Genomic DNA, 27,668 nt, shown 5'->3' on the forward strand with positions numbered 1-27,668 from the left:
GGTTTGTTATATTTAGATATATTTATTGGAATCGGTACGAAAACTAGTCAGTTACAATAAATGAATATGTGATTTGATCATCATTACATCAACATTATAACAAACTCAGTAATAATTTTTAAAATGGAATGCGTTACTAATCAATATTTTTTGGTAGTGTTTAGTGCGTAAATTAACCGCTGTATGGCGCCATTGTGTTTAGAAAATACACAATTGATGATATCCTTTATTATATGAACTACCAAAAAAGCTCATGTCTTCATCAAATTTGTACAGAAAGCTTATGACTTTGGAAGGAGGAAAATGAGGTAAGCAATTCCACCATTACGTGATGATATTGGGTTATTTTAAGTGTTTCTTATCATGATCCAGATCGCCGGCACAGTTCGTATTGTCAGCAAAGTTGTTCATGATTCTTGAAATTCACGAATGGTGTAAAATTGTTTGCAAACTCTCTCTACTATGAGCTGTTTGATATGATAAATCTCATTATTCTGCTGTCCTAGGAAGTTCGGATCATCACTCATCAGCGAAGTTGTCGAGAAGTCCTAGGCTCTCAATTGGAAAATGTTATATGTAATTGAACTGCGGCGTTTACGTTTGTTTACAGGATTTTGTACATGTCTTACAGGTTGAATTTTTATTATGGATGGCCAAGGAGTACTTTCAGGGAATATTTCTAGGGATATTAAAAGTATTTCTCTTGTAGGTCTTCTAGGAAGCTCACTAGAAGTTCTTCCAGAGATCTCTCCGAGAGTTTCCATAAGAAATTCCTCCACGTATTCTTCCGGGTAATCCTCTAAGGAATTCTTCAACAATTCCTCCATGACTTTTTCCATGACCTCCTCTTTGAATTCTTCAAACAACTTTGCCCCAAGGATTTGTTGAAAGATTAGTTCATATACATGTTGAGATCCCAAGTAAACCACTCCTATGAACCACCAGCAAGGTTTAACTTAAGTTTAAAATCCAACATACATTTCGTCCCTTGAGAATTTCTTCAGAGAATCCAAAAGGAAGATTCTTTAAGACATTCTTAGCAAATTACTTCAGCCTATGCATCAAAAATTCCTTAAAGGATTCAGGGAAAATCCATCAGAAATTCTGAAGGATCTTAATAATTAAATAAGTTCTAGTGTTAAAGTTAAACTTTTCAATCCAATTCCAATTTCTTAGAAATTTCTTAGTATGTGGTCACTGTTGTAAATATTACTACAATTAACTACAGCTTTTTTCCGCATAGATAATATGTGTATGTATATCTGCCGATCGAAATAGTTATGTACTAGCAAATGAACTGTAATTGTTTTGTTAAAATTAATAAAATATTCAGTTCAACAGCGAAACGAAGTGTTTTGATATTCATTTGGATTTCCTGAACGCTCTGTGTTCGAAAACAAATTACTTCAAGTATTTATCAAAAGGTTTCTTTACAAATGTCGACAATTACACCAATGACTCATTATGGAAATTATTTTTTCTATCCTTTTAAACATGCATTCATAAATTCCTCCAAGGGAATATTCCTGCAAGAATTTACGGGGGATATTCCTACCGAAACATGCACCACTTAAGCGCCATAATACTACTGGACAACTTTGCAGAAGAAACATCATTAATTAATAATAATGAAATAAAACATGCCACAAAACGCTTATACATTTAAATAAACGCTGGCGCAACTAGTGCTTAGCTACACACTTTTCACTATTTGAAAGTCATAAGCTATCTGTTCAACTTAGTTAATAGCACAAAGATATAATTGCTATCAACTGTATTAAAAACAGTTTCGTGTGACGTCCATTCTCGTAGGTACAGTGATGTGGGCTCCAGCTACGAAGTAGTGAACGCTGGCTCTAGTGCACAACGAGCGCACACGACATTGAAGCTGAGGGACTTAATGGGCTGTAGTGCATGGTGTATGGTGACGTCATAACTGGGTATGGTGACGTCATACTTTCCCTCTCCGGTATGTTGGATCAGCGAGTCTATTTATAGTGGAGCTACCAATATGAAGAACCATTTCAGCATATATCGCCCTTCACTTCAAGTGCGGTGATGGCCTCACTGGTAAAAACGACGAGCTCCTGTTCTAGGTTTCAGCCGTCGTAGGTTCGAATCCCTGGGTTTTATGTATACTATGTGGAGAAGTTTTTTGATGCCAGTAACTTTTTACAAAAAATAAAATTTCACTCTAAAAATTGATACCCCAAAAATGAGTTAATTTTTATCCTACTTAATTTTTACCCAATATATTTATAACTGCTTTATAACAACATGTGATATAATTTGATTGATTTTTTATATCTCATTTTGTTATAAGCTTGTTATAATTGTATCAAGACCTGTTATAATTATGTTATGACTAGAGCAATTTTAGATATAATTTTTGTTATTTTAACACCTAACCGGCGAATTTTATAACTCATTCTGTTATGAAAAATCTTTGAAATAAATAACTTAATCGGTTATAATTTTGTTATGCCTTTCTGATCGGGCTTTTAAGACATGCACCGCAATTAGATTGCCAATACATGTTCAGTGACATTTTTTAATAAAAGGAAATGTTGAAAACAACTTGTATAAATTCGCGAATTAAAATCGATCAAAAGATTATGTCATCGAAATTCCTGTTAGGTATGAATCACTTAACACGGGCATTTTGAAACATGGACAATCGGCAGAATAATTATGTTTCAAACAAAACCGTGCATGGAATAATGACATATTTAGGGATTCGCAAATAAATGCTTTGTTCGTATTAATAAATACTCCTTTTCAATTTAAAACTGTAAATGTGCTCCAAGAACACAAAGTTGGAGAGAAGCAGTCGTTCCAGTGAGAACGTAGAGCCACAAAGAAAAAGAAGAAGAAGAAGAAGAAAAATAACCATGACAGCAACTAGAGAGATCACAAAGCTAAATTAAAAGCTATGGTTCGTGAGGACAAGCGAAGGCGGAAGCATCCTGAGTAACGTTATGATTGAATGTTAATATATAGTGAAGGAAGAGTCGATATTCAACCTACATAGAAATGCAGTAATGGAGGAGTATAATGCATTTGGTCAAACCATAGTCGTCTCTAAATGACGAGATGCGGTTCCAACCATGCGAACGGGCCCTTCCGGTGTTCAGTAAATGAGAAACAAGTGCAGATTTATTCAAAAAACGTACAGGACCTCGAAGTAGCAAATTTTAAGAGCTAAGAAGTAAAATTTTTGAATATAACTGGCACACGACTCTTACGATCATGAGATCGTCTGAGATTCTGGCAACGAAATGTTTCTGTTGTTGGCTTAGTGGGTTTGCCTAGAATCAATTAAATTACCCTGTGTTTTAGTAAATCAATAGGTTGTCGAAATAATATTCCAGACGCCTTCATATGCCGTATACAATATGTAGCTGGGAGATGGTAACCTTTTTTTGTGTGTTTTTTTGTCGAGAGGAGAAGGAAGATGTGGCATACCAGTTTAGCACCCTATGCGCAGAGATGCGAATCGTCAACATTCGCGCATTATCGAACCCCGCGACCCAAACGCGACAACAATATTCGCGCTGCATCAGACATCGCGACTTCGCGACGTCGCGACGCGCACGTCGTCGGTCGTCAGCGACACGAACACTCGAGCCGGTCGGTCAGGAGAGACCACGCCGCCGACGATCGCCCTCTTTCGCATCGCAGCAACCGGGCAGCAAGTACGCGTCATCCAAAACAGGCTGGAGGCAATTTTGTGGCAATCGGCCGAATCTGTAGTGCGGAAATTTACAATTTGTTTCATTGACTTATATAGTTTGTTCCTTATTTTTCTTTTGCGGTACAAACACAAAAAAGTACAAAATAGTGTGCATACCAAGGCCGTTTCGTTAATTCGTTAACGTTAATTGTAACGATTAACGAATCTTGCGTTGATTTTTCAGGCGCGTTGATTAAACGCAAACGCAGAGCGTTGATTTAACGTAAACGCTTCTGTTAATTTTGCGTTAATAAGATAAGTTTAAGATTTTCTAGCTATGAAACTACTGTCAGTCGAGCTGACATTGAGTCTAAAACAAAAATAAATGCAAGATTATCTTCATAATTTCACGGATACTTATTCAAAACGACGTATCAACATAGGATTTGCTTGTATTATACGTCGTTTTGAAAAAGTAACCGAGATTTCTTCATTGCTTCCATTCCAAAATGACTTGATAGAGTTTGCCAAATAATGCATTCCTTTTGACCAAAACCACATCCATTAGCTAACCCAAATATTATATGTGGCAACTCTTTAAGCGACGTATTGGAACCTTGCCTAGTGCGCGAAGAGTTATTGGTCCACTAATGAGCGCCATTTCATGGGTAACGAGTATTTTATTTTGAAATCATAGCGGGTTTAGTCGTTAATAAGGCATATAAGGAATTCTCGCGTTTAGTATCATACAGGCGTATCTGCAATGATCGATTTCTCTTCATCGATTTTCTCTTCGGATTATTCCGGGGAATACGACCAATATTCGGATGATCTCTCGGTGCGTTTCGGTAAAGGACGACTAGGACAAGCATCTAAAACAACAAAAACAACCAAAAATGATTTGCCGCCCAAGTTAGTAATCAAAGAGAAAATCGATGAAGAGAAATCGATCATTGTAGATACGCCCGTATGATACTAAGCGCGAGAATTCTATTAATCAATTTGAATGAACTTGAAATGAAAATAAAAGCTTTAAAATAGTGTTCAAACTATATGAGTCCAATGCGGTTTACAGTTATTCAACTATGCATTCGTTTTTCTTCTAAATGTATGGTTAAACCCTGGGTTAAACTATTCTCTAACCATTTGCTATGCAGTGAATTGTCTGAAAAACTGGATGGTATATTGACCATATCCTTTACTGTATTGTGAAAAATTGGTTCGAGAAAACGTGTGATTTTTTATGGTAACCAATCTTAACCGCCTATTCCAAATACTGTAAATTGGCGGATTACCATTTGTCAAACTAGCAAATCTGTACATATTATGGTTATCTTACTATTATCTCGTACAGTCTGAGAAATGGCTCAATGACAATTGCTAATGGTTATCTACAGTATGAGAAACGTTGAGTTTACAGTTAGTGATTATGCGGGCTGTTGTCTTGCACAGTCTGAAAAATGGTCCAATGACAATTTCTTATGGTCATCTACAGTATGAGAAACGTTTCGATTGCAGTTGGTGACTGTGCCGGATCTCACTCTAGGAACCCGGCGGCAGCTGCCTTCAGAGCAGCTTACTGACTCGCTAGGCGGTGTACTTCTCGTAGTAAACATGTTTAATCACTTTTCACTTCAATTAGTGATTTGTTGTTGCATGACGAAGAAGAAGAAGAATGATGGTGTTATGAAAAAACCTATCCCTATAACGCAGGGGAAGATTTTAAAATGCCTCTATATAATCTAAAACAAAATCTAACTAAAAACGGTTTGATGTACGGTGTTAGACTTTGGACGGACTACATATTGAACGTATAAATTTAAATTTACCATTTTTTTCTTGATAAGGTACTTAATTTGTAGTTCGTTCAAAGTCTAACACCGTACATCAAACCGTTTTTAATTAGATTTTGTTTTAGATTTTATAGAGGCATTTTAAAAACTTCCCCTGTGTTATAGGAATAGGATGTTTTCAAAACACCATCGTTCTTCTTCTTCTTCTTCTTCATGCAACATCAAATCACCAATACGCGAAAACTTTTGGCATCTTGCGCACGTTACAAATACAACTGCCATCGAAACAACAATCAACTTCTCGGTTCATTTTTCGGACACAAATACCAAAGCGTTCAACAGTTTGCCATATTGTTAAATTAAGGTACACCGGGGCAAGTTGAAACGGGTGGGGCAAGATGAAACACGAAGTTTTGAAATAGATTTCAATACAATTTGGATATTTTTCCTTCGCTAAAAGATTGTTTGAATCAAAAACTATGTGTTATGGCGATCAAACTGTTTAGCATCATTATAAAACATCATGTCAACCCGCTGTTTCATCTTGCCCCACCCGTTTCAACTTGCCCCGGTGTACCTTATTATAGTGAATGGTAAAATACAAATGTATAAGTGTGAAGCCCAAATATTGAAGCTACCCTTTTGACAAATGGTTACATGATGTTTGAACAATTTATCTCAAATTCTCATTCCCTTATCATTCAATATTACCCGAACAATATAATATGCTGTCACAATTTGGCATGGGTAACCAAAGCCGTTTTTTACATTACGAACTGTTGATGTCCATATAGTTCAACATGAAAGCAACCATTTCTGTTAAGCTGACTGTACCAGTTAGAAGAGTGTTACTGTTGGAAGAGTAAGGCAAATTGTTTTTATCTATGCGGGAGTGTATCAAACAATTGTCCGTACAGGAATTTTTTTGGTCAAAATAATTTTTCATTCAAATGATCATAACTTTTTATACGTCAATCAAATACGCAGAAATTTTGATCAATCATAAACCTTATATTAAAGCTCCATTGGTAAAATTTTGAGCGAAATCGAATAAGTTTTCTGAAAATTATAGAAGTTGTGTGTGTGTGTGTGTGTGTGTGTGTGTGTGTGTGTGTGTGTGTGTGTGTGTGTGTGTGTGTGTGTGTGTGTGTGTGTGTGTGTGTGTGTACAATTCAACTCCCACTGTCCGGCAGTGGTATTATGGAAGAAAGATGTCTTCAGTTGCCTGTATGGTTTTTACTGAATTTCACACTCACAACTGAAATCACCTTTAGCCCGGGAGTTGAAAGGTGATAGCTCTGTTGGGATCCAGTGACCCGTTTCAGAATGTCTGGTTACTCACGTCCATTCCGAGGTCACTTTCACCTACAACAAGCCCCGCATGTGTGCATTACCGTTATCAAATGGATAATGATAATGCAAACACACTTCCTGTTTCAAAGGTAAATTTGAAACTGGCGCGTATTTAGTTCAATTTGTTGTAGTAACGATAATTAGAACATTCTCACCGGAATCCATCCAAGGTAGCGCTGCCATCACCATGGGAACACCGTAACAGCGCAGATAGACATGCTCGGCATGCTTCTCGTCTCGCCACCATCACGCACGAATTCAGTCATCATTAGAACACACGTCACTTGGACTTGACCTCTTACAGAATTATGAATATGAGGCCAAACTCTTCGATTCTCGAACCACTCGCGAATTATTGATAGCTTGGTGTAAATACCGACCGATTCTCGAATCTAATGGCCGATCAGCCAAAAGCGCCAAAAATTACGATAAAACTACTTCGGCCCCGCTTGCGTGAACCCCCTGCTGCCAGCGGCATGCAATCACGCGCAAGACACTAAAACACTTCCGGGTGGTGTAGCGCTGCCAGCTGCTTCAGTAACATGGATGTTTGAACACAAATCTTCTCGAAATCCATATTTCACACTTTTTCACCCGCGGAAGCGCCATCCGGATGGCGTAGCACCGGCCAAACTGTCAGCGGAATCGCGAAGAAAAAAAAACTTTCAAACGCGAACGAAATACGACGAGCAGATTAAAACACGTCTGCACGCGGCAACGCCTACTGCGCTTCTCTCAGTTTTTTGAAAATTATAGAAGTTGTAGTAAAATTTATAAAATTTTTGAACACATTTTTAAAACATATCTCAATATGTACTCGATGAAACTTTTTCAATTTTTTTTTGTCACACAGCTTATACCTAATGCTTTCATATGCAGCTTCGTTTGAGGTTTTATATCATCATGGTTACAGGTCGCAAGCCCTGGTAAAGTGTGGAACGTTTTGCTGGCTGTGATCCCTGACCATCATGTAATCAAAATCCCAGGGATACTCAAGTGACCATATTGTTAGGTTGTGGGGGTTGCGTGTGTGGGGTGCATATATTGACAAGCATTGCTATGGATCGTTAGGGCTGAGTAGGAGCGGGGAATGGATCTACGATTGCTTAATTGCGATTACAGGGTATTGGTTCCTGTTGGGGCAGGTTCGGGATTTCCGGTGGAATTTCACAGGTGGAAAATCGGATTCTGGCTGTAGAGTAGCTCTATGCTGTGCGGGTGGTGGTGGTAAAGGATTTTGAGCTACTTCGCGTTCCACAATGCTCACGCAGTTTCGGCTAACTGCCACTAGGAGAACTTCTTCTTCGAAATGGAAACTTCTGGCACTCTAGCAATAGCTTTATTCACTTTGAACTTAGATTTAGGCACAATTTAGGAAGTAGTTTATTTCTTGCGAGTTCAACTTAGACTAATTTTATTTTATAATTTATGATCTAATGAAACCTAACTGCCTACTACTACTTACAGCATTTTAATTTCATGCTATTCATTTCTAGCACTACTACTACCATCTAGCACTCAATTGCAGTACTAGAGCAAGGTGGGTTCGGCGCGAGCCTATAGAAGTATATTGGGAACTAGTTGAGAACAAACATCGCCGCCACCTGAAATTTCTAATTTCATATTTGACGTTTTTACTGACAACACGATTTCATTGTCTACAAATCTCATCAACATCGTGCATGCAGAAAATTGCCAATGAAATTCTTGGATTTTTACAAATTTTAAACTATTTCTACAATTTTAGGCTCAAAATCTTCGTACGGCAATCCACAAAGTTTGGTGATAGGTCGTTGGATGGATCCCTTCGCTGGTTTTGACTGTAACGGTTCTTGTGATTCCGTCTCGTTCTGGATGCGATTCGGTGGTCCTTGCTAGTGGCCATCTTGTCGGTGGAAGAGATTCGTCCACCAGAATAACCATTCTCCCGGGATGACAGGCAGTACTCGGTGTTATTCGTCTACCTTTCTCCTGCAATTCGTGCAAATACTCTGTTCGCTACAGATACCAGAGTCGTTGGATTTGTTCCTGGAAGCTTCTGGTAGTTGCCGCTGTTGGAGATGCACGTGCACATGGGAAACAGCGTCGCAGGATGGTGTTTAGCAGCCGTCGCGCTTGGATACGCCAATATTCTTGCCGTATTGTTGCGAATGTTACACGGCCGCCACCGTGCAGCAGTTTGAGATGATAGTGGGCAACAGAACGTGTGAATGGATGGGAACTGGGTTGTAGGATTGGATGCTTGGTGTGGTATGGCTGCTCTAAGAGGTTAAGTCTTCCCTCAACTTGAATGATTCCGTCAGACTCAAGAAAAGGACTCAACAAGCGCAAATTAGACCGTTTCGAAACTGGCTTCCCTCTACCCAAATCCCTAAACTCCTCCGCTGAAGAATTCCTTTCCACCAGCTTCAGGCGAGATTTCGATAGTTCTTCCACGGTGAGTACGGTGCTTCCTTCTGGTTGATCGGATGACCTTCGTCGTCTGCAAGCGTTGAAAAACCGTTGGCAATAGGCAGTTATCCGTCTCAGTCGCAGGTAGGATGATGTTCGAAGGAAAATTTCGTTGACGGTTGGCCTGGTTTGGACGGCCGCCACCGTTACTCGCCGCTCCAGAATGTCGTCAGGAAGGTTGTCCGTTTTTGGTGAACTTGTCCACTGCTCTCTTCGACGACACAGCCAGGATGAACCGTAGTGCCACAGATCACTGCTCAGAAACTCTTTCACCTTCATTCCTCTCGCAATTAGGTCTGCCGGGTTGTGGATTCCTGCAACATGGTTCCATTCCGATCCTTGGTTCGTAGTTTGAATTTCCGATAGTCGATTGGCGATGAAGATTTTCCAAACATGCGGAGGGGAGCGTAACCATTCGAGTATGACTGACGAGTCGGACCAGAAGTAGGATGAATCGATGGACATGGTGAGTGCTTCGAGGATTTCAGCGCGTAGTCTAGCAGCAAGCACGGCGGCCGATAGTTCAAAGCGTGGAATCGAAAGGAGTTTGAGAGGCGCAACATCTAATTTGGCCGCTATTGGCTGGTCGTCAATTGCACCATTGGAATCGGTGGATCTTGTGTAGGTGCATGCTCTGTGTGCTTGCTCGGAAGCGTCGGCAAGCGTGGGGAGTACGTGTGGATTCGTGGGGATGAGAGTGAGCATTTCGCCTTGCACTTCTGGTCCCACCTTTGTAGTGGTATGTGATTCCTTCCCCACAGGCAGACGGGGAATGTGGGTCTGCGGAGGTTCGGGTTCGTTCGAAGGAACAATGCGTGGGTGACCCAGGGATTCATACTCAGAGTGGAAATTCTGAAGCTCCTGCTTCATATTGGGGTCTCGTTGAAATCGTCTTTCGGAGTGGCGTGGAAGGCAAATCATGTTCCGATCTTCGGGGGTGCGGGTAACATTTTTGACGAAATGCGATTCACGTTGCTGCTCTACGACGGAGTAGCTGGGCGTGTTACTAACTTCCTTAATTTTCCAGAAACGTTCGACGGCGTCATGGAGGGGATCTGATACGGACACATGGCATACCGTTGGCTGTGGGGCGGACGGAAATTGGTTTCTTCCGACAACAATCCATCCAAAGACACTCTCGACTAGCAGAGGCTTTTGATCCTGTTCGATTTGTGTCCCAGTGTTGACGAAATTGTAGAAATGTTCCGCTCCCAGAAGCAAATCAATTGCCCCGGTTTTGTTGAAGCTGGGGTCGGCTAGGAACAAATCGCTTGGAATTCGGTAGTGATTGGCTGGAAACGTCACTGCGGGCAGGTCTATTGTGACACGTGGGAGGACTAGAAAAACGAGGTCGATTTGGAAATCATTCCGTCTGGAGCGAATGGATGAGTGAACGCTGTGCTTCACATTAGAGGCTGATTCACCTACACCATGGACGGGGATGTTTACGACACGTCGCTTCAATTTCAACATTTGGCACAGTCTCTCGCTCATTATGTTAGATTGAGAGCCGCTATCCAACAATGCTCGTGCAGGATGAGCATTACCATTTGAATCGATGATCAATAGAACGACGGTGGAAAGCAGAACGTTGGAATTCGATGTAGGCGTGGGATCGTTTGCATGCGAGGTGGAGCTCGCGCATGTGTAGGTAGTGGTTGGAGCATTGTTTCGATTCGACGACGGATTGGGTGCATGAATGGGTTGATTGGCGAATCGCGATGATGATGCTTGGAGAGTGGATTCATTGAAGCTGTTGGTGTGATGCAACAAGGTATGGTGTCTTCTTTGGCAGTGTCGGCAGGAATATTTTGACTGGCAGTTTCGAGCAAAGTGATCGTGGCGGAAACAATTCTGACAAAGACGATTGTTGTCGACTAGTCTCATACGGTCAGACACGTTCATTTTCTCGAAGCGGGGACATTTGATGAGAAAGTGATACTGATTGCAAGCGTAGCATTTGGGCTGTTCTTCGGCGACGATGTGGGTGGCAACTTTGTGGAACAATGGCTTTCGATGGAGAGGGACTTGATTGACGGGCGTTTGCGAGTTTTGCGACTGGTGGTTGACGGACATCGATTCAAGAACACGGATCCTACGTTGTAGAAAATCTACGAGACAGGTGTAGTTTGGGTTAGCAACGGTAGTAGCGTGATCTTCCCAGGCCTTGAGGGTACCATCGTCAAGGCGGATGCAGAGCAAGTGTTCGAGTATCGTGCTCCATTGATCAACGGGTTCTTGGAGTTGGCGGAGAATTTTAGTATGGCGTTGGTATTCATCAACAAGACTATGCAGGGCTTCGGCGGATTCTCTTTTCATGCGGGGACAATCTAGGAGGGTTTGCAAATGGCGCTTTTTGAGCAAGTAGTCATTGGCGTAGCGGGTAGTCAGCGTCTGCCAGGCGACTGTATAATTGGCAGAGCTAATTGCGATCGACTCGATCAGCTGAGCCGCTTCACCTTTTAAGGCGGCGCGGAGGTAATGGAATTTTTGCACGTCGGGGACGTCAGCGTTAGAGTGTATCAGGGCAACAAACGTGTCATGAAAAGCCAGCCATTGATTATAGTCGCCATCGAACTCTGGCAACGAAATGGTGGGTAGCTTGATGCCAGAAAGCAAATTGGCGGGAGGGTTAGGGATTGCGCTTGGAGTTTGGATTGGATTAGCGGGTAAGAGGGAATTTAGAGCAGCCTTCACTTTGAAATAAACGGATTCGAATTTGGAACGGATTTGATTGTTCTGTTCCCTACCTTCTTCGGTGATCTCCAGTTCTTCAAGTTGCGTTTGAACATCCTCCAGTCCCATCCACACGTTGTCGATGTTCTCGATGCGTAGCGGCACTTGGGCTTGATCACGGTCGGCTTGATATTTGGACACAAACTGCTCGGCTCTCTCCAGTGAAGCCATGAGGGTCGTGCGGCGGTTGGTTAGCTGAAGCTGGCGTTGTTCCTCCATGACGGAACGGTTGGAGTACGGCGTAACAAAATGGCGGTTCTAGATGGAGATGCACACAAAAAAGACCCGGTAGAGCCGGACAAATGGCGTGGGGAATTTTGGAATACTACTAACCTTTTCAAGGCTAGGATAATGCCTTGTATTTCACATAAAACACCTCTGGATACTGCGGATTCTCGGCGATGGAGGGTTGGCTGGATTGGCGGAAACGGTGACGAAATCTTTCGGAATGGCCTCAGGGTATTCGGTAGCACTCTAGAGGGCGGGAAACGGGAAACTGCACTTTTGTTCACTGGCGGGAGTGGGCCGGAAACGGACGAAGCACTTGCGTTCACTGGCGGGAATTCTCGATGGACGGATGATGGAAGCGTGGAAAGAAAATCGGAAAAATCTCAAGGCACCCGCGGATATTATCTGCGCACTGTGGAATCACACATACCGTGTGCCTAATTTCAATAGGCCTTGTATTAATCTTCTGGAACACTCTGGAATCTTCTTCGGAGGAATGGCGGTTGATCGGTCGAAAATGATGGCGGAATTTCAATAGCGACGTCTTCTCGTGATGGCGGTTGAAGGTCACTCGGATCACGGACACAATGGCGAAAGGAAACCGAATCCTGGTCACGGCACCAAATATGTTGGGGCAGGTTCGGGATTTCCGGTGGAATTTCACAGGTGGAAAATCGGATTCTGGCTGTAGAGTAGTAGAGTGGTAAAGGATTTTGAGCTACTTCGCGTTCCACAATGCTCACGCAGTTTCGGCTAACTGCCACTAGGAGAACTTCTTCTTCGAAATGGAAACTTCTGGCACTCTAGCAATAGCTTTATTCACTTTGAACTTAGATTTAGGCACAATTTAGGAAGTAGTTTATTTCTTGCGAGTTCAACTTAGACTAATTTTATTTTATAATTTATGATCTAATGAAACCTAACTGCCTACTACTACTTACAGCATTTTAATTTCATGCTATTCATTTCTAGCACTACTACTACCATCTAGCACTCAATTGCAGTACTAGAGCAAGGTGGGTTCGGCGCGAGCCTATAGAAGTATATTGGGAACTAGTTGAGAACAAACAGTTCCCTTCTTAAGCATGTGGCTCCCATTTTCATCCTACGAAAAACAAAGGATTGATGCGCTGTTTGTTCTGTTTCTTATTTTTGTATTTTTTTGTTAGAAGTGAGCATCCATGAAAACAAAAAGAACGGAATCAATCGGTGCCGTAATCGCTTGTTTTCGAATAGGATGAATATGGGAGCGTGAGATTAACGATGGAACACATACCCTACCTACTGGTATAGTCGTGGTTCAACAGTGGTGGCGCCGCTTTTCGCTTGTGTTCGGCCTAGGTGGTTTGTTTAGGCGGTGCGGGTAGGTCTGTATGTACTTCGTACGTGCACTGCGTACGGCTTCAGCATTGTGGTTACTTGGGTAGTGTAGGATAATTGGGTTTGGGACTGAAGGGGTCGTCACTGATTCTGCCGTCACCATTGAGTGCTCATTGTTGGCGGTGGTGTTGGTGACGATCTCTTCAGCTTTATAATCTCATTTATACCACGCACAAACTTTGGGAAGAGGGACTGCTTTGTAATGCAAGAGAGGGATTTAAACTCTGCGTTACGGGTTGGGCGAGGTCATAAAGATAGAAGCAACCCAGGTGACCGTGCGGCTCGGGTCGTGATGGATGCAAGAGTGCAGTGTGTGTGGGGTGCGCTATCCTGTAGGTGCAGTTGAGTCCGAGTTGGAGTGAAAAGAGACCCTTCTCTACCCTAGATCGGTTTCGGTTGTACGGGCGGGGTAGTGTTTGTCTTATTTGTGACGTGTTGTGCGTGATTTGCGGCCCGAGCTGCGTGGTTATTTGGGAAGTATTGTGCTCTGCAATCTAGGTTTTGGTTTTAAGGTTAAGCTATGGCTGGGTTGTGCCTCGGATTTGTTGGGCGCAGGTCGGGAGAGCTGGTGGCGGTTTGTGCTGGAGGGTTTGCTCGATTGGTTATTCACTGGTGGTGGCCAATCGATCGACTGTTCGCGCAGCCTGTCATTTGGTTCTTGGGGTTTGTGCTCTCGAGGTTCGGGGCGTTGCTTCATTGTATCTTCGCTTTTTCAGTATTTAGAACAATTCATTTACAATTTAATGTATGGTTTTGCAAAAAATATATATATGGAGAAATTTTTTTTTATATTGTTAGGATACTTAACAACCCGTATAGTATATTGTAAAAATCTTATTCACAATTTACTGTATGGTGCCTACATTACATTTTATTGTTTTTGTATTTTTATTTTTACAGTGGTGTCTATTGTAAAAATATGGTTCTAAATAGTACTGTTACAATAAAACGTTCGGTTTTCTACTGTATTTTTTTATTCGGGTAGCGTCATTGAATACAATTGAACAAAACAATAGAACTGCGACATATCGTCAGCTGCTTCAAATACTTTGTATAGGGCTCCGCACAGAAATCGCTTCCTCTCTTTCACTCTTATTGAGATTTTGTAAATAACAAGGCCAGGAAATGCTGTAAAAATCCCATACAAAATCAAAACAGTGCAGTGCCTTATTATAAATGTAAAGCAGAAACGTTGCGATTGACGTTGCTAATGCCGTTTTTCTTTTTGATCCAGTTCCAACCTGGGTTGGAACTGGATGAGATCACAGTTTCAACCCCAACCCGACTTCGGTTTCGCTTGTAGTAAAGTTTGTTTGAGTTTGTTTGTTTACACATTTTCCGCCAATCCAGTTCCAACCTAGGTTCAAAACGAAAAACAGCATAAGAAAGTTAGTGTCAATCCGTTGAATCTCTTCGTCCTGGGATGGGAAGAAGGAATTTCCGCCTAATGTCCTGGCTCGAAAGCCTAGGCTTAAGCGCCATTGCTCACTCTCTGAAATGACAAGAAAACTATGGCGACCACTCTCACCCTAATTATAAACAGATAAGATTAACGTACGGGGGCAGTAAATTGTTCACCCTTATTCGAGTCAATCCCGCGCATTGATTCCGGGCGGTTGCTTATCATTAAATGGAACAAACTCACCAGATCGTCCATATAACAATGAAACTTACAGTACAGCTGTCAGCAGTTAATTCAGAAGCTATCTGATGAAAATGATATGATAATATGGAAAATTGAAACACACTGACGAAAGTAACGGGATGGCGAATTGTTTTGGACCGACCCTCTTCTTTGCACTGGCTCCTATTGTCATAGAATGAGGAATTCTGCTGATCAGATACCCAAGAGGTGGTTCGTCAGGTTATGTGGGGATCGATCCCCTAAAAACCAAGGAATTGGCATCCCTATCCCACCAATGCAATGTTTTCGTAGTCAACATAACTGCGGCTCAAGCTCACAACCTTAACACAGCAGCATAGTTTTAATGCTGGGTAAGAAAACAAGAAGACCATAACAGTTCCCTGGTGCAGGCCGCTCATACTGCCCCCGAGTTGGAAGTATTCCTGTCGAAGCAACGGCATCGGATGATTGTAGCAAAGATTTTTAAGTACAAGATAACCCACTCTTGGATTTCTCATAGTATCGATCGGCGAACGGATTCGTTCGAAGACAGCGCTACTTACGGCGTAAAATCGAATCATTTAAACAAATATAATCGAGGTAGCTATGGTTTTTTTTTGCTGCATCGTAGACGTCATTTTATTTTGAGCATTTCTAGAGAATCATAGTTGAACGTAGCAAAGGTTTCAAAGTTCAATGTTCATGGAAAAGAGCATAAAACTTTATTTGCTTTTGTGTACAAATCTGATATCGGTCAATGCACGGAGTGCTACTGTTGATATAGCATATTCTCGATTTACCAGCCTTATCTAATAAGTATGGCCGTTGCAGGTCACAGTTGGGATGCGGGTCTTTGCTCTGTCCTAGAGTTACACCAAAGCTCGGTCTCTCTTGTAAGCGAATTGGAGATTATAGCATTTAAATGTGGTCCCACTCATGACTTGATGTTCTGGTAATATCTTATAAAAAAAAATGTCACAATCTTCTGTGGAACATGGGCTGGAATTACTTTTTTCGTTACGGTAATGTCCCTACCAAGAACCGTGGAATATTCTGGGATAGCCAACTTCCGCGTGGTTGGGAACGTTGCAGTAGACATGCAATTGTTGTCGTCTTTGGAATAATGCGGCCGGGCGTCTCATCTTACGGCCCGACTCAGCGTGGCTAACGCTGCGTTCGAAGACTGGAGCTCCTGTTCCAGCCGTTGCAGGTGACCTATGATGAGATGTGGGTTTGTAACTTGTATAACTCAACATTACTTACCTTCACATTTAAATTGCATTCAAGCATCCCCCACTATGGAACACCATGAAAGTGACGTCTGGAGCTCGATCAAAATTTTCATTGTTTATAATTTCATTTTTCAATCATAGTCACCTGCCGGTTTGCGGCAATAAATTAGTTCGACCGCGAGTCAACCGTGGCGCTGCTATCGGTTAAATGCGTTCGCCAACTCTGCGTCAGAGTGGGTCATATTCTTAATTTATTATATTTGATTGTAGTCTTCGCTGCAAGTTGAAGCGGTAATCGACTCGTCGGAATATTTCCCAAACCTTGTCTTCGTTGTGTTGGTTGGCATATTGCATCGGATTGGAAGCGCTCCCTTCGAGGACAACTACTCTTTGGCAGTATCGTCGCTCCAAGGTCCATTTTTTCTTCGTCTACGAAATAATGGCGACACACGGTGGTTAATACGACGATAGTTGACATCTCATTGGAAGGTTTGATAAAACATTTTGCTGTCTGAACCAGACTAATCAGCAAATGTTCCGTCACAAACCATACACTGCCAAACTGCGCCTCCTGAGTAAGCCTCGGGTGACTCAAGAATTTCATTGGTGCTTCGCTGGCTTGGTGTGTCACTTCTTCGTGGCCTCCGGTTTTTGCAACTTACGGAACTTCTCCGTCTTGCAGTTGCTGTCAGAGACTGCGATTACAGACACGTCTGGAGCCAACTTCACGCTGGCTAAGCTTCCAATCATCATCGTCTCTGACTCTGAAGACAATTTGGAGGGCTTAACCTGAGCGGATCCCACTTGGCCGAAAATTGGGTCGGGGACTGTCACAAATGAAAGCTCCCCGTGTGACTGCTGATCTCCCATTGAGTTACAGCTGTTGCACTACGCAATGGCATTACGTGCGACAGCTTGCGCCGCTCATCCTGAACGGTCATTACATGTCTTGGGGTTTCTGCAGTAGCATCTGCCCGATCATCAAAACACGGCTTGGAATGCTCCTTGTGAGCAGACTCTGGTTCCACAGCGGATGTAGTAGTGCGAAGAAGGTATCCCTCGCAGGACAAATCAGAGAGCTCCTCCTGAGCGAACTCTGATTTCTTCTGGCTAGCCATGGACTCGGTGGTATGTGTATGGGGATTCGTCAGCTCCATTACAGACGGCTTAGTCTGCATTCTTGAGGTGAAGGCGGATCCTTCGACGAAAGTTGCAGTGAGAACAGACTGTTCCACACTGGACGGACCAGAGAGCTTCTCCTGAGCAAGCTCTCGGCACTTCACGGCTGCCACTGTCACTGTCCTTATGCTGGACTCCACATGACGTAGCTGCTGCTCGATACTGGACGGCTAGGAATGCTTTTCCGAGTGGATTCCGGATGATCGACGGGTGTCGTAGAATGCACGTTTGGATACGATTCTACTCTTGGCTGATTGGAGTTCTTCTTCTGAGTGGGCTCCGAGTGGTGTCGATGATCCACTTCATGCTGTAGACAAGGAGCTCCTGACTCGACAGACTTCACGGTGTAACATGAGTCGGAGTGCTCCACCCGAGCGGACTCCAACTGGCGATGGTTCCGGATACTTACCGGCTTGCAGTGCTCCTTCTGAGCGTTCTTCGATTGGTGGTCTGATCGCACACAGGATCTACAGGATAACTTTGTCGGTGTCAACTCTGCCTGGAGGGAAGTCCGCTTCCATTCCGCGCCTTGTCGATCTTCAGTGCTTGGTACGCCACATCTCGTTGTGTGACGCGGTTCCTTCGTACAGGACGACCTATCGTGTTCCCCGTAAACGTTGTTCGGTTTGTCCTTGGACGTCTCAGAGATTGCCTAGAGATAGAGTTCTTCTGAAACGGACACTCGGCACTCTCTCGATTGCGACTTGCGCAAACGTTGTGTATACAGGAGCTGTGATGCGACGGCGGTCAGACGTCAAACTCGTTTTGACATCTATTTTAACATTAACAGTGCTTTTTAGTTGGGTTTTGCCCCAACCAGTGAACATGCAACCATCGAGACAGCTCATCTAACGAGCTCTCAACGAACGAATCGTCACTGTACATTCAAATCAATATAAACTTTTTCTTCCATTTATTTATTTTAATGAGCATTTTCAATAATAATTTTGCTCTGGTTTGCTATTGCTCTGATTTGCTGAAACTTTTTAGTAAAACGGTGACAAACTCCGCGTCGGTCGAATTCACTGAAATTTCAGCACAAAGTACTGATCGTTCAGCAAACCCCTGTCAAGCACGATGACAACCGAAATTGCTGATAGTAGATTTTTTACTGAATTGATTGCTGAAATTACAGCTCGGCAAAATTCAGCAAAACATAGCTGATTTCCAGCGAAAAAAAATTGGTGTGTAGTCAGTCACCTTATCGCCGCAGACCTGCGTAATCATCTCTCCAATACGGTTCTACAACAAGAGCTAAAGCCATGGTGAAGAAACTGCCCTCCGGCGTGAAGATGCAGTGAGCTCAGCATTTGATCCAGCTCCCAGATTCGAACCTGCAAACCTTCAGCACGTTTATGTCAGCCGTGGTGAAATCGGTAAGCAAGGTTGTTTTGTACACCGGCGATCAGAGCTCTACAGACCAGACAAGCCAAAATACAAGGAAAGGGGATATATCCATTCGCATGTGGAAACTGCCGATATAGCGCAATGGGCTCAACGCAAAAATGAAGGTTTAAGAGTCTGTCCGGTCTGTGAAGAGGGCCATCACCGCGTCAAGGACTGTTAAGCGTTCAAGAAATGTAGCGTTGTCAGTCGGTGGAAAACTATTTCTGTACTGAGACCATAACTGAGAACTCTTCACCCACTGAAGTCATGGAAAATCACGCATACCATCACTTTGGACAATCTGTGCTATTCCGCATCATACCGGTAACTGTACGGGGACCGTTGAAATCCATTGATACCTTCGCTGTTTTTCTTAAAAAATATCGCTTGAAAGAACCGTTGAGTGCCTGGAATCAGCCTACGCAAACGCTCTGCTTTGAGGAACTCCAAGGAAGGTACCAGCACCTAGCAGGATTACCGATCCGTAGCTATAAAAAGGCGATTCCACGACTCTTGATTGGCCTGCGAAATCTATCTCTAGCAGTTCCGCAAAAGATCGTGCAGGGAACTGGAGGCCCTATAGCTACAAAACCGCGGGTAGGCTGGTGTGTATACGGAACCCTGTCAGAGGATCATGATGCGAAGCACTTCAGTTACCACATTTGCGAATGTGACACGAAGAGACTAGATAACATGATTCGCGAGTACTTCGACGCAGAAGACACGGGACTACGTACGACGAAATCGCTAGAATCGGACGACGTCCGGAGAGCACGGCGTATCCTCGAAGAAACCACTAGTAGGGATGGAAACAGCTTCGCTACGGGCCTGCTGTGGAAATTCAACCATATCGAGCTTCTCGATAGCTTTCCAATGGCCCTACAACGGATCAAGTGTTTGGAGAGACGTATGTCACGTGACCCAGGCCTCAAGGAAAATTTGCACAGGCAATTGCAGGAATATCAAGACAAGAGTTATGCCCATCCTGCTACGGAAGCGGAACTGAACGAAGCCGATTCCAAACGTATATGGTACCTTCCGTTGGACGCTGTTGTAAACCCCAAGAAACCATCCAAGGTACGGATAATTTGGGACGCGGCAGCAAAAGTAGGCGGAGTTTCGCTGAACACATTCCTGCTCCCGGGGCCCGACCTACTGGTTCCGTTACCTGCCGTTCTATTCCGATACCGCCAGTATCCGGTGGCCATCTGCGGTGACATTGAGGAAATGTTTCACCAAATCCGTGTCATCGCAGATGACCGAAATGCCCAGCGCTTCCTATGGCGTGACTCCATTGAAGAACCACCAAAAGTATTCGTGATGAATGTCTTAACTTTTGAATCAGCAAGCTCCCCTTCGTCAGCACAATTTGTTAAAAATCGGAACGCGAATCATGAAACCCAGTTTCCAAGGGCGGCAGAGGCGATCATTAAACGTCATTATGTCGACGACTACCTCGACAGTTTCGAGGACGAGGCGGAAGCGAAAATCATTGCTGAACAAGTTCGTCATGTGCATTCCAACGGGGAATTGAGATTCGGAATTGGCTGAGCAACAGTATCGCAGTTCTGAAACATTTAGGCGAAACACCAAAGGCTACAACGAAACAGCAGGTACCGGTGAATCCGAGAAGGTGCTCAGCATGCTCTGGATGACAGAAACCGACACGCTGTGTTTCTCAACGAAGTTCAGGGCGGATATAGAGCAACTCTTTCACTCAAAGACTGTATCTACGAAACGGCAAATACTGAAAACCGTGATGAGCCTTTCCGATCCACTCGGGCTTCTTGTGTCCTTTATTGTGCATGGTAAAATCATTATGTAGGACGTATGGCGAAGCGGAGTGAATTGGGACGAATGCGTGGATGACAATATTGAACAGCGGTGGCAGAAGTGGATCGAACTGTTTGATCATGTTGCGGAGACACAGATACCTCGCTGCTACTTCAAGGCCGTCAGCTCGGAACAGTATGGCACACTGCAAGCACATCTGTTCGTCGACGCCAGCGAGGCGGCGTATTCTGCTGTGGTGTACTTTAGGATCGTCGATGCGGAAGGAAATCCGCAATCCTCAATTGTAACTGCCAAAACTAAGGTTGTGCCGATAAAATATGCTTCCATTCCGCATTTGGAACTGATGGCAGCCGTTTGGGAACACGTTTGCTGACATTCGTAGAAGAAAATCACACGGTTCCAATCTACCAGCGCTTCTGCTGGTCAGATTCCAAACCCGTTTTGGCCTGGCCATCGCAGATACTCGCAGTTTGTAGCTTGTCGTGTTGGAGAAGTACTCTCGTTGACATCGGAAAACGAATAGAGATGGGTCCCAAGCAGACTCAACATTGCCAACGAGGCCACGAAATGGGGCAAGGGACCTTGTTTCGATGAAGAAAATCGTTGGATACAAGGACCGGAGTTTTTAGGCATGCCGGAGCAACATAAACATTGGCCGAAACCGAAAACGCTAGTTAGCTTGACAGACGAGGAGCTTCGTCCATGCCACATGTACCACGAAATACTATCACCACTCGTCGATTTCGAACGGTTCTCCAACTGGAATAGACTTCTTCGTGCAGTGGCTTACGTTTTCCATCTTTTCACCGTCCACAAGGCCCGAAAGAACGGCTCTATCGTGGAGAAAACACCAACCCACGATGAACTGAAGGCAGCGGAAGTTCTAACCTGGAGGATGGCGCAATGGACCGTCTATTCGGACGAAGTATCTATTATGATGAATAATCAAAAGCTTCCGGAAAATCAGCGCCGATCACTGGATAAGGCAAGTCCCCTCTACAAGCTCACTCCCATTCTAGATGAGTTCGGGGTCCTGCGAATTGACAGCCGCACCGGAGTGGCACGCGTGGATGAATACGATCTCAAGTATCCGGTTATACTTCCACAGAAACATCATGTCACCTCCGTTGATCATCGACAACTACCACAGGAGGTATCTACATGATAACACGGAGACGGTTGTCAATGATCTCCGTCAAAAATACTATATTCCACGGATTAGAGTAATTGTGAGGACCGTATCAAAGAACTGCCAGTGGTGCAAAGTCCACAAAGCACGACCGACCGTTCCCAAAATGGGTCCATTGCCAGAGGCTCGACTGTCGCCAGGGGTGCGACCTTTCAGTTATGTCGGGATCAACTACTTTGGCCCTCTTCTCGCCAAGGTAGGTCGATCCAATGCAAAACGGTGGGTTTGCCTCATCACATGTTTAACTATTCGTGCAGTGCACGATGAGGTCGCCTATGACCTGCCGACTCAATCCTGCATAGCCTGCATTCGCAGGTTCGTGTGTCGCCGAGGAGCACGGTTAGAGATATACTCCGACAACGGACTCAATTTCGTCGGAGCAGATGGAATCCTGAAAGATCAGATGAAGTGCATCGATGAAGAAGCAGCAGCAACGTTTACTAATACGCAAACGAAGTGGTATTCCATACCTCCCTCGGCTCCTCACATGGCGGGCTCATGGGAGCGTCGTGTACGCTCTATCAAGACGGCGTTAACCAGTGTTCCGCAGGACAGGAAACTTGACGATGAAGCACTATTAACATATCTAGCAGAAGCTGAATCAATCGTCAATTCTCGTCCCCTAACTTATTTGCCGCTAGATGCTCCGGAACAAGAAACGCTTACGCCCAATCATTTTTCGTTGGGGAGTTCTAGTGGCGTGAAACAACCCTTGCGAGAAATAGGCTGTCCCAACCAAGTACTCCGTAAGACTTGGGAAACCCTGCAGGCAAACTTGGATCATTTTTGGAAACACTGGATTCGGGAGTATCTTCCTACGCTAACACGGCGTACAAACTGGTTTGAAGATGTCAATGCCGTTGAGTCAGGAGGCTTAGTGGTCATAGTCGAATATACAAGACGCAACGGATGGATTCGAGGATGAATCGTAGGTGTGGTGAAAGGTCGTGAGATCCATTGAATTTTTAGCACTGATGATTTAACTATGTCCCCATAGTGATCCCATGTTCCAGTACGTGTCATTTCCATTAATCAACGCATTCTTCGGTAATTGCAATTAACGAAACAAGTATGAACTCCTTTTTGATTATTATATAAACCCCAAATCAATTGCCTCTAAATCTGTTATAGCGTTACAAGCCAAGAATTTATGCTGTTTGTTCGAAGAAGGTTTAAAATTAGGGTGATCCGAATTTGTAAGTCACAACTGCGTCTTAAAAAAGAATGATTATTAATGAAATACAAATTTCAGCTTAAAGCGTTATCGCTATAAAGAATCGGCCGTCATATCTTTCCCATATCATTCCAGAACACTAATCATAACATGCTATTCTTGGTCATTAATGATTCTGTCCTTCAAAAAACGAAGACAATGATTTAAGACCGCTTTCCTGAACAAATGGAACCACTGTGCTCTGTAGCCGGCCTTCTGATACACTATCCTGAATGTCCACGTTCAACTGGGTAGACGGTGTGTTGAGAAAGATTATTTTTATTAGTAAATCTGACAAGGAGAGACACCATACATTTTTAAAAACTGAATTTCAACAAAATAGGGTCACAATCCTATGCTTCTATGTTTCATCCTATTCGAAAACAAAGCAATTGCGAGTAATTTACTGCCGCCACTCGCATAACAATCCCATCTTTGCTGGGTTTCCTATTCATATGGCAGTGCTTCCCAAACTGTGCGCCGCGGCGCCCTAGTGCGCCGTGAACATCTCTCAGGTGCGCCGCAGTCTCTTGAGCCAAACCACAAAAAAAAACAACCACTTATTATTGAAGACAGAATATATTTTTAGTTGTTTTTGTATTGTTTAGTAGAACTAGTGTCACCTCAAACCCTTTTTTGTATTCTGTACCAATTTCTTACCTTTTTGAGGAAAACTTCAAAAGAAAGTCATTTAAAAGGGATTTCTTTCTTGTAATTTTCAATTAAAAAGTAAATAATCCAAAGTCTACGAATGTTTGCCGGAATTTTCTGATATCCTCATGAAACATTTGGATTTTTACAAAAAAAAATAATTTCCGGAATTTTGATAAGTTTTGTTGAGACTCTCAATTTATTATTTGAACCTTTTATGGTTCTGCTTATTTTTCGATTTTATCAATAGCTTGTAATTCAAAGTAAATATTTAAAGAAACTTTTTTCGTTCCATAATACTGTCATTCATAATTACTGTCAATCTCCAGGATTTCGTGCTGCCTCAAACGTTTCCGGACGACTTTTTTTACTTATAATACTATAATAACTTGTTTGATTGCCTCTTTAATTGTGATTTCCAGCTCTAGGTTGGTTTAGCTTCTTATCGTAAAAAATCTGCGACAATTTATGCGTCGATTTCATGTAGATTATGAATACTGCCTTTTTGAGTTGTTGAGTTGAGTTGAGTTTTTTTAGTTTCGAGAAATATGACCCCTCCACCGTTACTGTCAGCTGTCTTGACAGCTTCTGAACAATCTATTTTATATCTATTTTCCCTAAAATTTGGTAATCTACGTACTTTATTTAACAAATTTAAAAGTTTTGCAATGCAATCCTTCAGAAAACTAAAGTTGATGTTAAGTACTGAGAATCTTTAAGCAATTTTTATTTTTTTTTTTTCAATTATATGTAAGCATCACATTGAAGGTTTTTTCACGATTTATATTTGAAATTTTGAACTGAAATTATTTAAATTCCTTGTAAAAAGTTGTTGGTGCGCCGCGACAATTTTGAAAATTTAAAAAGGCGCCGCGGTAGCAAAAAGTTTGGGAACCTCTGTCATATGGGACTATTTTGCGAGTGAGGGCAGTTTACGACCCCGATAGATTTTTTTTATTGTTTTCGGTGCTCCATTTACCGTTTTTATAAAAAAATATACCATCAAAACCTGAAACGCCATTCTCTTTATTTATCTATATCCTACACTGCCCCCACTCGCATAACAGTCCCATTTGACTTTTCATCACTTTTGAGTTAACGTTATGAATAGTCATCATTTTTTATGTACTTCCAAAAATACCAATAAAAATTACGAATTTTTATGTCAATGTGTGAAAAAAATACCAAGTTATGAGCGTCCCATATCAAAAGTACCCGCATAACAGTCCCATCATGGATTTTTGTGTTACGTAACACAAAACTGAACAACTTTGTAGTGATTGTAACATTTTTTACAGTTATATATTCATGTGCAAAGCAATCTGTGAAAGTTTCGAGATGATGGAAATATTTTTAAAATTTTGGCAAATTTTCAAAATTTTATATGGAAACAAGTTTTCAAACTTCAAATGCCGTTTTCTCAATTCCTACTTTTTGCAAATGGGACTGTTATGCGAGTGGGGGCAGTACACCTCTGGACAAATTTTTAAAATCATCTTCGGGCGAATTTTTGAGATACGCCCTTTTAAAGGGCCCAACCTCTAAAAATTCGATTTTTCTATAGAATAACATCACATTTTAAAACACCCTGGCCAAGTTCGCAGGGGTTGACGGTATTAAAGTGAAGGAGTTTCATTTTGATTATTGTAATGTAGTGTTCTTTAGTGAAACATATCACCTTTTTAACACTTTATTGCGCCTCCAACGGTTCATCACGAACCGGCTGCTGCAGATGGAGTATGGCTGATCATATGCATCAGACATGCTCGATAAACAGGAGGAACCGCCGGGGCTCAGTAGAGTCTATTCCCAAGCAATAGTTCCAAGTCGATTGGATTTGAGAAGGTTTTGATGATCGTTACAAATCCTAATAAAAGTATTATAGGATTTGTGACAGGTTTTGGAACCTTTTACAGCCATCTGACTTCAAAATGTTGTTTGGGCTCTATTTCCTACGTTTCTCGGTTGATTTTTATTACATAGTGATTTATTAATGTCATAGTCACTTTTTCGAATTTTTACAATGTTAGTTGGTCATATTTTCTTTAAATAAAGCAATAAAAATCGACCGAAGAATCAATAGTGGGAAGGAGATTTTCAGCACTTAATTGTGCTGATAGATTCAAAGCTAACGTGCGAACACTTAAACGCATTGTAAACGTCAATGCGTTCGACGTGACATTTTGGACAAAAACTGACTGCTTTACATTAACTGAACAACGTTACTTGTGTATGACTAGGTTGACATTTCTAGGCTACGCTTGAGAAAATGACATGATTCATCTAGGTAAGACCGATAGGACAATTGAACGAATTTAAATATTTTTAATAGTATTTGTAGCGGGATGAAAGTTGACATGAAATCTTTATTATTTTAAAATTTTATTGCAATCAACTGACCAACTTGGCGTATTTTTGATTATCTCTTAGATGTTCAGAAGTTCAGTTACATGTTTCTGTGGATTTTGGACCGATGACAATTTAAGGACACAAGAGATGAACACAAGTAGAAAACGATTAGCGAAATCAAGAAAATAATTTGACACAGGATCGACTATATTGTAACATACAGAGTTCGATTGATTCGATGAAAAAAACAACATACGACAACTGACTTAACGAGGAGAAAAACATATTTAACCATACCACAAAATCAAACAAGGAGACAAACACAAACCGTGTGACCATAACACTACATAGGCAAATCCTGACTGACTGACCAATTGAAAACTTTCCAATCTTCTACCGTATCTTTCTGAGTCAGTTGCAACAGTGTCTTAATGGATATCATATGTATGTCGTTTCGAAAAATATGCTTAGGTAAACAAATTAAGTAATAAATCATCAAACATTGATGTGGATTCATCAATTTGCTTTATGAATCTTACATGCAGCTGAAAATCTGGATTTGTTTATATTTGCGAGTTACGTCGGATTGAAAAGTTATGCTTGATTTGAATAGGCGGTTTTAGGCCTACACATCACTATCTTATCAGTATTTTTTTTATCAGAAATCAAAAAAACTTACCGATAAAAACAGGCTCCATAGTGTCAATTTATTCGGATTCGTTCGTAACTAAATGCATATTTTCGTTGAACTCGATTTATACACTAAATTTAAGTAGTTTTAATCTGCAAATACAAATTTTGTAATTTCCATTGGCTATATACAGCACGGCGCACATGCGGCTAAACTTGATTCTTGTGAAGAGCGGTTTGTTTACAAACAGTCATTTACACTGTTGATAGCAAATGCATCGCACTTCAGTATTGGTGTTGAAACATCGCACGAACACAAGCTTACATTTTTTCCCAAGAAAAAAAAAAGTAATCCAACAAGTGGTCACTACCTTGTTTTTGTAAATTTACAACCAATTCGCACTTCCTGAGCTAGATTTTCACTTTTATTCCGTAGTAAGTATCATCCGGCACACAATAAGCACAAAATATTTTAGTTTTGAATCACTTTTCACCACAAAATACCGATTATTTTCCGGAACGCGATTTGTAACATATCCGTCACCGATCAAAAAAGCAAAACGATTAGGCACTTTCATGCGCAGTGCGCAACTCATGCATTTGCGCCATGCGCAAAGGCTTTTTTCTTGTTGAAATAAAGATGGCGCTAGTAAATAGTGTTCTGCATTAAGGGTCTGTTCCAATTGATTTTTCAATTAATTTTCACTCAAACTTGACAGTTCGATAATTATTTCCTTTGGAGAAAACTGTTAAAGGGTAGTACGCACCTGATAAGTATTGTGGAAAAAGATAGGCCAAGGAACGGTC

The 27,668-nt window shown here is 42.2% G+C and overlaps 1 protein-coding gene across 3 annotated transcripts in view; it reads right to left on the minus strand.

Annotated features, from left to right (window-relative positions):
• LOC109411912 (dystrophin) overlaps positions 1-27,437 on the minus strand; it is a 387,179-nt gene extending 359,742 nt beyond the window's left edge. The window contains exons 1-2 of one of the 3 annotated variants that reach the window (XM_062858886.1): positions 27,233-27,437; positions 26,911-27,014 (exon numbers count right to left, since the gene is read on the minus strand). In XM_062858886.1, coding sequence (XP_062714870.1) covers positions 26,911-26,929 — 19 coding nt within the window. In that variant the 5' untranslated portion in view covers positions 26,930-27,014; positions 27,233-27,437. Of the gene's footprint in view, positions 1-26,910; positions 27,015-27,186 lie in introns of all 3 variants that reach the window. The other 2 variants (XM_062858887.1, XM_062858890.1) reach the window with 2 other exon arrangements.
• Positions 27,438-27,668: the final 231 nt, after the last annotated feature.

This window comes from Aedes albopictus, chromosome 3 (genome assembly GCF_035046485.1).
Source record: "Aedes albopictus strain Foshan chromosome 3, AalbF5, whole genome shotgun sequence".
NCBI lineage: Eukaryota > Metazoa > Arthropoda > Insecta > Diptera > Culicidae > Aedes > Aedes albopictus.